The sequence below is a fragment of the Vigna angularis genome, chromosome 1 (assembly GCF_016808095.1).
Source record: "Vigna angularis cultivar LongXiaoDou No.4 chromosome 1, ASM1680809v1, whole genome shotgun sequence".
Lineage (NCBI taxonomy): Eukaryota > Viridiplantae > Streptophyta > Magnoliopsida > Fabales > Fabaceae > Vigna > Vigna angularis.
Window position 1 is genome coordinate 54288225 of NC_068970.1, and position 10519 is coordinate 54298743.

Sequence of the window (10519 nt, forward strand, 5' to 3'; positions counted from 1 at the left end):
GTGTCTAGGATACACTGATACCGACAGTGAGTAGAAAGAAATACACTGTGATGTAGAAGTTAATAAAAAATTCTGCAGTCATTTTATATACTCTTTTTCAATCTTATCTTTTGTTTGTATCAGTAAATTCAGCAACAAGATTTTCATGTATTGTTTCGATTTCAATAATCTTGATCCATTTTCCATCCTCTCCTGTCGCTTTGACTGAATTTCTCAAATTGCTTTATTTCCAAGATTCGGGAGATGGCAGCTGGACTGTCATTTTTCAAGATACAAGCAAGAATGAAAACGAATCTTGAACAACTCTTGGTTTGTATTGGTTTGAGAAAGGTAATATCAAATAAATTTGCATACTTCCACATTTGTCTGCGATATCTTCCATCTTTACTTTCATGAAGCAAGAATGCAGTTTCAAGGGCGTCTATCTGAGGTTCAATCAATTCGCTGTATATAACTGTTAGGAGTTGAACAGATGAACATTGAAAAGCTTCAGAGTTTGAAGGCAATGGAAACCACATGCATACCGTCGTGTTCTAAATAAATATCATATAGAGAACTCTGTACGTCATAAACCTTTCCTCTATGCATTGTACAGAAACCTATAAAGAGTGTTTCTCAGAAGATCAGCTGTGAATTCACAATGAATTTCAGATATTGTTTTCCGTTGTATGTTGATACCTACAAGGGGGAAATCTCTACCATAAAACTTCCGAAAACCGCTTTGAATTTGTTGGAGAGAATTGGAAAAATTATCAACTGATCGGACAAAATATTTCAGGATAGAACAGGCCAAGAATGAATATGCCATAGCATTTTCATATATTTCTCCAGATTCATGGATAGTTGTTGCATAACCATCATCAAGTATTCCAGATCGATCTAGTGAAAAGTAATCGATATCTTCAGGAATCCCTAGTTCATCGAAGGCTGGAAACTCTCTCCGTTCTTCCATCTCCAGGGGTTTTGAGTTGAAAGGCCAAAAGAAAAATAACACCTAGATGATATTGTGAGATAGAGTTATCAATACGCTCAAAAAGGTCCTTACCAAGTCGGCACACTTGGTTGTCTTCTAACGGAATCAGTCGAATGGCTTTTTTTCCTCGGAGTTTGTCATCTGGAAAGTCTCTGGTTCCAGTGTCTCCTTGGAAGGTCCGCTTCATAATAGCTGAAAAGTTCTCTGGTAAATCAGGTGTTAGTTGCCTAAATAAGATTTCCCCATTTGGTGTAGAGGATTGGGTGGCGGTGATTGTTGGTGGCCGGATCCCAGAGTAAGTCGGAGCTTGGGTGCTTTGCTGTTGCCCAGATCCGCCAGAGCTCGACGGACTTCCGTTTATCATTTTTCTTTTCATTTTGAAATTATAAGTTCTGGACGAGTCTTTAGGATAAGTGCCCACAAGCAGCACAATCGAATATATAGAGGTTAAGGTGTATTTCTGGTCTTAAATTGTGGGCTCCTCTATGCAGCTGAAAGGTTTTTTTGTTATAATTACTTCATTCATCTACCATCTACTTTTCTTAACATGCCTGTCTCTTCGTCTAACCCGATTTTAAAATTTCATCTTGGAACTCACCAAATTTTAAAATTTAATTTATAGACTTATCAGATTTCGAGAATAATTAAATTTTAAAATCTGATTAATGAATTTATTTAATTTTAAAAAATCAATTAATCAATTCATCAAATTTCCAAATTCAATATTTCATTATTCAAATTTTGAAATTTAATGTTAATTTTTTACAAATTTTAAGATCTGGTGAGCATTTCTTTTGAATTTTTTAAATCCCATACTCAATCTATTCTTCTTTTATTATTTTTTTATTTTATCTTTTGAATTTTGTGTTTTTATCTTTTTCTAAATGTGTTTTTACTTATTTTAATTCAATAAATTATATTTTAAAATCTTAAAATATTAAAATATATTAAATTATATTAATATTAAAGTATTTATTAAAAAATTCAGATTTTTACATCATATTAACATATATTGATTTTGACTATTTTAATTTTAAAATCCGCTTAACCTACTAAAGTACCTTTTAAGATTATTTTAGTTTCTTATATTTTAGATTCTTATATATATATATATATATATATATATATATATATATATATATATATATATATATATATGTCTACTTTTTAGTATTTACCAATCATTCTTTATTTATGGTTAAAAAACAAAATATTAAAATATTAAATTATACTAAATTTCGTTTAACATATATTTAATTAAAATTTAATAATTATTTTAATTAGTATAATTTTCTTTTATATATACATATATATATATATATATATATATATATATATTTAAATTAACATAAAAAATATTATTTTATTTGATTCAATTTTAGTTTAGAAAAACTTGAAATAAATTTATTAAATAGTTTTAATTAGTTTAATATAATATTTTAGTATAATTTAAAATATATGAAAATTTTAAAATATAATTTATTAAACTAAAAGAAGTAAAACATATTTAAAAAATTTTAAAAAGTGAAAAAAAAACATAAAAAATTATAAAATGAGCATCGTATTTCAAACTAACTGAATTTTCAAAATCTAAATTTGATTAAAAAATCTTATCAGATCTTAAAATTCAATTAAAAAAACCATCTGATTTGGTTAAGTAGTTGCTCAAATTTCGAAATTCGAAGAGTCTCAATTTTTGAAAATTGATATCACTTTCTTCTAAAATTTGAAATTCGATGAAGATTTATTTCAGATTTCAAAATCCAATACTCAATGTATTATTATTTTATAAGTTTTTATTTTATTTTTTGAATTTTTTTATTTTTAACTTTTTCTAAATGTATTTTTCTTATTTTAGTTTAATAAATTATATTTTAAAATCTTAAAATATTAACATACATTAGATTATATTAGCATTAAAGTATGTATTAAATTTTAACTTAAAAAACAAAATTTAAAAAAAAAAATGTTAACCGGATTTTGCCATCCGATTAACATATATTAATATTGACTATTTTAATTTTAAAATCCGATTAACCTAATAAAGTACCAATTACTATTTTAATTTTGACTATTTTGAGGATTAATTCGATTTTGTTACCAGAAACAGATTTTTACTTTCTATAAAAAAGAAAGATATTTTCATGAAAACTTAATAAGTCAGTAATACGATAATAACATTTTCAAATGCAAATCATGTTGCATGAGAACATATTCGATTAATTCTCATTTGTTTACAAATTAATTTTTATTTTTGACATTTAAACATGGAATCAAAGAGATGCCAAACTGAAGAAAAATTATGTGCATGTGATATTTTAGGTTTTTCGATATATATATATATATATATATATATATATATATATATAAATATGTGTGTGTGTAATTGTCTACTTTTTATAGTTTACCAATCATTCTTGATTTATGGTTAAAAAATAAAATTTATAAAAATATGTTAATGGAATTTGGAAAATCGGTTAACAATATAATAAACTTTGATTGGAGGTTTCAAGGAGACGCAAGTGTGCCTTACGAATATGATTAGCAGTTTCCTCTGTACCTGTCAGTTTTCATGCATCTCCAAAATTCTAACATTTTTCTTTTCACTAATAGTTTTCGAAAGTCAGCAAAGAATTTTTTGAGATTTAAAAATTGTTAAAATATTAATCTGTTTTCAAAAACTCATGAAATCTTAATAGATCTTCGAAACCTGGTTATGAGTTTTTTTTTTCTTTAATTTATTTTTTATTTAATAAAAAAAAACGTATTAAAAAATTACAAATTAAAATTTAATATTTTAAATTAAAAAACAAAATTTAATATATTAAATTTCAAAAATTTATTTGTTTTAATTTAATAATCAAAAATTTTAAAAATATTATTTATCAAACAAAAATAAATAAAACATATTAAAAATCTAAAAAGAAAAAACTTAAAAAAAATATATGAACATATTCAAATTGAATATGTTAACCGAATTTTTTAACATATTGTTTAATTTCTTGTTTTAGTATTTTTTTTTAGTATGTTTTATTTATTATTTTGAAAAATAATATTTTATAAATTAAAATATAATATATATAAAATTATATTAAAAATATTTAATTAATTAAATATTTATTAAATTAAAAAACAATTTTTTTATTATTAAATTAAAACAAATAACTTTTTTTTATTTATTTTTTAATTTAAAATATCAAATTTTATTTTTTTAATGTTTTATTATTATTATTATTAAATAAAAACAAAAAAAGTAAACTAAAAAATTTAAAAAAAAAAACTTTAACTAGCTTTCGGTTAAGAAATTTACTTAATCGACTTTCGAAAGTCAGACTTTATCGACTTTTGAAAGTCGGTTAAGGTTTTAACTATTGTTAAAATTTGTGAAATTTTTGAACCAGTTTTCAAGAGTTATGAATAACTGTTCATTTATGATTCATGGTGACTATGATTTGGTGGCTCGCAATGGTGTGAATCTCCATTCACGTATTGATATTGTTTCGATGTGGTAAATGTCAAGTGTCGGTGATGGTGGTTTTAGGATTTTTCTTTACTTAATATTGATTCCATGACTAACTATGGTCTTGTCAAAGTTACTTTCGTTAAGAAATTGCATAAGAGAATGAACAAATTGAAAAACATATGTAGAAATTATCTTCTAAGGCTAACTAAGGGAGAAAGGAGATAAATTTTAAGTTTGGAGATTGGGTATAGGTACACATAAGGAAAGAGAGGTTTACTTCTAAAAAGGAAATCTCTACCTAGAGGAGATGAACATTTGCAAGTTCTTAAGAAAATTAATGATAATGCTTACATTGTTGATGACTTGTCTCCATTTGATGTACGCACTAAATTGAAAACATATTTGTTTCAAGAATGAGAAAATGATAGAGGACTAACTTTGGATCTTATAGAATAAGAAATAGAGGAAGATTCATTGCAATTTAAACGACTTATGACAAGGTAAAAGAACAAATACTAGGAAGAACAAATATCCTCCAAGGTCATGATGCTTCATGATTGGAATTCAAGAAACATGAAGATCATGGCTTGGTGAACAATTATACAATAGTTTAGCCAATTAAAAATATTTATAATTTTCTTTTAATTGCAAATAATTCGTTTATGTTTTTAAATTTTTAAGTTATTTTTGGGTTTGATGTCTTTAGACTTTCTTTTAAGATTTTTTAGATAACTTAAACATTTATACTTATATATAAAGGCATCCAATACATACATACATAGATACATACATACATACACATATATATATATATATATATAAATATATTAATAAATTATTACCTTGATTCTTAAATTAAAACTTTAACTTTTATTAAAGATGAAAGATGTAACATCCCATTTTAATAGTACAAAACTATCGAAATGAAACGTTACATAAATGCTAAAAGAACAAATAGGTAAAACAAACATCATTCAAAGAAGAGATCTACTCGTGTAGATTTATCTAACAACTCATATGTTTCTCCCTCACCTTTCAGTCGAACAATTAAAAAGAACATCTCCCTAAGCTCACACCATTTAGGTGATCATTGCAAAAGAATATAACAACACAAAGACAAACAACATAAAAGCAAGGGTAACCTAGGTACAAGACAAATTATACACCTTTATAACATATCATACATAAATCATTTATATAACATATATCAACCCAAACATCTAAACATGCAAAGTGTAACACCCCTTACGGAGTGCCACTAGAAAATAACAAAATCCAAAATTTTATGCCAATTTTTTTTTTAAAATTAACATCGCAGAACTAAACCATCAAAAGTCTAAGCATCTTACAACATAAGGTTAAAACCTTACAAATATCAAATTCATTATTCAAAGACATAAAATTTCTTTAAAACATGATAAGTCCCCCATAATTATTCCCATAACTCTCGTCGTGCTACTCCATCTCTGCCTCATTTGCAACGCCATCTACTCCCGTACAAGTACGATCATCGTAGGTGGAACCACAACAACAAAAGGAAAGGGTGAGTAACTAAGAACCTAACATAGCATATAATTTCAATATCAAAATATCATAACTTAGATTATCCTAGTCACAACCTTACAATACAACACAATATTCAATTCATAACTTAGATCATCACCACCCAGACTATCAAAGTCATAACATTACAATACGTCACAGTATTAAACTCAAAACTCAAATCATTTACACAAGCTTCTGTTGTTTCCTTGAATTTTGTCGTACCAAACCTGTTTCGCAAAACAAGGCGATTCGAGTCGTCTTCCATCGCAACTTCAGACCTATCTCCCCGACTCCTCAAGGAATTACGAGTAAAAATTTCGGTCAAGCGCACCCACCGAGCATTATACTCACACGAGCCGAAGTCATTGGGCAAGACATCCAACCCTCTCTAGTCCTCGCACACGAGGAAAGAGTGACACTCGAACCTCAGTCTCCGTAGAGACTCAACACACTATCGTATCGCAATAAGAACACCATCGATTCGACAAAAATTCTAAGGAAATGACAGAATGCTTGCTCTCACAATTTTACCATCACAACCATACGCAGATCACCATCATGCACAAAGTCAACCAAATTCATTCACCAACAATTAATTAAAATAAAAAATAATTAAATAAATTAATTTAATTATTTTTCCTACTAATGCACCCCCGTGAAATTACTAATTTCACACTTCCATCAACTAGAACAAGTGCACCCCACTTTTTAATTAATACCCAACATCAAAGAAAACACCTAATTCTAATACACCCCCTTTTTACTCTAAACACACTCCCTTCTATGTCTACACTTTCAAGTGGACCCCAAGGCCATTAATTTACATTTTCTCTCACTTCCAAAGTAGGTCCCACTTGGAACCACTCATTTCTCACCAAACTCTTACTTTCTCTTTCCTTCTTCCTTACTTTTACGTAAATAACTCTCTTCCTTCCCTCTTTCTCTTTTGTTTTTGAGTGATTCTTCCTACACCTCACTCACTTCATCCTCCACCCCCAAATTTACTTCTTTACCCTTCATTTAATAAAAAGTCAAAACGTAATTAATGAATTTATTTTTTTTAACCCCCAACCATTTTCCTAATTGCCAACCACAAAAATATTTTTTGGTTATAAACCCTCAGGTGTGCCCTGTTCTTCGTTTTGCAATGTAGCAAGCATTGTTATTTTTCTTCACTTCACTTCTTTACTGTGTATTGAATTGGATTGAGTTGGTGGTTAAAATTCTCGGGTGGTGGTAGTGCTGGGTTTGTTGGGAGATTTGGAGATATGCTGTGACGACAAGAGGAAGAAGACACTGTGACGTTCGGCTAAGGAAGAAGACAGGTACACAACCGCACTTCGAGGTGCAGAAAGACGCAGCCACACTTCGAAGTGCGTTTTTTATTTTGAGGCCGCACTTTGAAGTGCGGTTTGTGATATGTATTTTTTTTTATTTCATGCATGCATGCTTATTTTGCTTAATTTTTTTTTTATTTGATGCATGTTTTTTTGATTTAATGATTTTTTAGTTATATTCCTGCAATGCTGGGGTGGTGGTGGTAGTGCTGGGTTTGTTGGGAGATTTGGTCTGCTGTGACAGGGAGAGGAAGAAGACACTGTGACGTTCGGCGAGAGGAAGAAGACAGGTACGCGAATCTCGTAACCGCACTTGGAGGTGCGGAAAGCAGTGGCCGCACTTCGAAGTGCGTTTATTATTTTGTAGCCGCACTTTGAAGTGCGGTTTGTGATATGTATTTTTATTTTTTTTATTTCATGCATGCTTTTTATGTTTAATTTTTTTTTCTTTATTTCATGCATGTTTTTTTGATTGAATGATTTTTTAGTTAAATTCCTGGAATGCTTTTTTTTACATGTTTTTTTATCTTTTTTTTTTATGTTTTTTTATTATGATATTATTTTTTATTTAAATTTCTTGTTTTATGTTATGATTTTTTATTTTAAATTTTTTGTTCATGGAATTGGAAATACCTCTTTAATAATATTTAGGTTATATGAATTTTTTTATTAGGGAGTGTTTTTGAATTTTTTATTTGTAATTTAATAAATTTTTAAATTTTAATATTTATTGTAGGTCTTATTTAATTATATGAGATGGATAACTATCCATATTTGGATTCTGAAATAAATTCTGATTTTATATCGGAGTTTTCTTATTCTTTAAAAGAAGTGGGTAAGGGTGATTATACAGATCAATTTTCCACTGATAAAATATTCCCAACACGCGCCGATTTAATTGAATGGGTTCGAAAGATTGCATTTGATCTTGGATTTGTTGTCGTCACTATAAGATCTGACACAACAACTGGTGAAGCTGGTAGAAAGACATTTATTTTGTTAGGCTGTGAAAGAAGCGGGAAGTATAGGAAGTATAAGCCAGATGTTCAACCTAGTTTCTCTGGCACAAGAAAATGTGAGTGTCCGTTTAGGTTGAGGGGTAAACCTAAAGGAGATGGTTGGGTGTTGAAGGTTATGTGCGGGTATCACAACCATGAATTAGCAAAGACTTTGGTCGGTCATCCTTTCGCGGGTAGGTTAAATGCTGCTGAACAATCAATTCTTGTGGACATGACTAATAGTCAAGTAAAGCCGTCAAATATTCTTTTGACTCTGAAAGAACATAATGAAGATAACGTGACAACGATAAAGCAAATATATAATGCGAGGTACACGTACAAACGATCTTTGAGAGGGTCTAGAACTAAAATGCAGCAGTTGATGATGTTGTTAGATAGAGACAAATACATCTAGAGAAGTAGATGTTTGGACGATTCTGACGTGGTAAGTGACTTGTTTTGGACACATCCTGATTCAGTGCACTTAGTCAATTCTTTTAATATTGTTTTCTTAATGGATACGACGTACAAGACGAACAAATATCGACTTCCGTTGCTCGAGATTGTGGGAGTCACATCAACTAGTTTGACATTCACAGCCGCATTTGCATTACTTTCAAGTGAACGCCAAAGTAATTTCACTTGGGCATTAGAAAGGTTCAAAGGATTATTATTGACATCAGAGGGCGGTCCACGGGTTATTATCACTGACAGAGACCTTGCTTTGATAAATGCAATTAATAATGTATTTCCGGAGACTTATCAGATGTTATATACATTCCACATTGCGAAAAATGTTAGAGCCAAATGCAAGATGTTAGTGGATAAGGTTGAGTCAGTGGATGTGTTGATGGAAGTGTGGCAGAATGTCATGGATTGTGACGACCAGTCTATGTTTAGTGCTTATGTTCATCGTCTTGAGTATGCCTCTTCTGCATGGCCTCTATTTTTTGATTATGTCAACCGGACTTGGATAATTCCGTACAAGACATACTTTGTCAAGGCGTGGACGAACAAAGTTATGCATCTAGGCAACACTACAACAAACAGGTAATTTTTATTTTCATCGGCTTTTGTACTTATGTATTTCACATTTGTGTGTAATGTATTAATGTGATATGTGACAGGGTTGAGTCTGCGCACTGGAACCTGAAGAGATTATTGGGATCTAGTATGGGAGACCTATGCTCGTGTTGGGATGCTATGCATAACGTCATAGTCCTACAACATAACAAGATCAAGGCGTCCTTTGAAAAAAGTCTGAACGTAATAAGTGATGCTTACAAAGGTTTAATATATAGAAGACTTGTTGGGCGTGTTTCACGATACGCTCTAGGACTTATTGTTGATGAAATTGAGCGAGTCAATAAAATAGGTATGGACATTGGTCATTGTGGATGCATTTTGAGCTCAACATACGGCCTACCATGTGCTTGTGTATTAGCACGATATCAACCTGGAATAATTCCACTTGGTGAAATTCATGTTATGTGAACCCGTTTAAGCAATTCAGGTATTGTTTCTAATGAATCGCTTCCAGAGTTTAGCATTGACCGTGAAGTTCAATTGGTACAAGAAAGATTCAACAAGGTTGACATCGGTGAAAAGGTCAACATAAAGCAGAAGATGATCGAAATTGCTTGCCCAGAGATGACGTCTATGGTTGCTCCTACGCATAAAGTGAAAACAAAGGGTGCATAGAAGTCTAAAGTTGCACGACATGAGAGGTCTACGAAACGTGACCCATCATATTTTGAGCACGTTGACACTTTACATTCGATGACAGAGTCTTCATCACGAAAAACCAAAGTGATATCGAAGGCCAAAGAAGAAACGCGAAGGACAATACCTATGTTAAATCAATTTCATCCGATTTGTCATTCATTCATTGTAGATGTTGTTGATGTTGTTGCTGATGGTCATTGTGGTTATCGATGTATTGCTGCTATGTTGGGCCTAGGTGAAGAGGCATGACCCATTATCCGACATGACCTCTACCAAGAATTAACTCAGTGGCGTGATGAATACGCACAATTAGTAGGAAGCTACGATCAATTGGAAGAACTACGACAATCATTGATTGTCCATGATCGATCACAGGTATTGCTTATTTACCTTATAAACATGTAATATATTTATAATTTTGTATTTCTTTTCATAAATATTTCTTAATGACCTACATGTATTACAGGTTAATGCTAAG

At 30.3% G+C, this 10519-nt stretch overlaps 1 protein-coding gene across 1 annotated transcript; it reads left to right on the plus strand.

Annotated features, from left to right (window-relative positions):
• Positions 1 to 8074: 8074 nt before the first annotated feature.
• Positions 8075 to 8731, plus strand: LOC108326109 (uncharacterized). Its single transcript, XM_017559389.1, has one exon. The coding sequence runs from the start codon at positions 8075 to 8077 to the stop codon at positions 8729 to 8731; it is 657 nt and encodes a 218-aa protein (XP_017414878.1).
• Positions 8732 to 10519: the final 1788 nt, after the last annotated feature.

Excerpts from the sequence above, each read along its gene's own strand:
- LOC108326109 (XM_017559389.1), top strand. The coding sequence starts at position 8,075 with ATGGATAACTATCCATATTTGGATTCTGAAATAAATTCTGATTTTATA.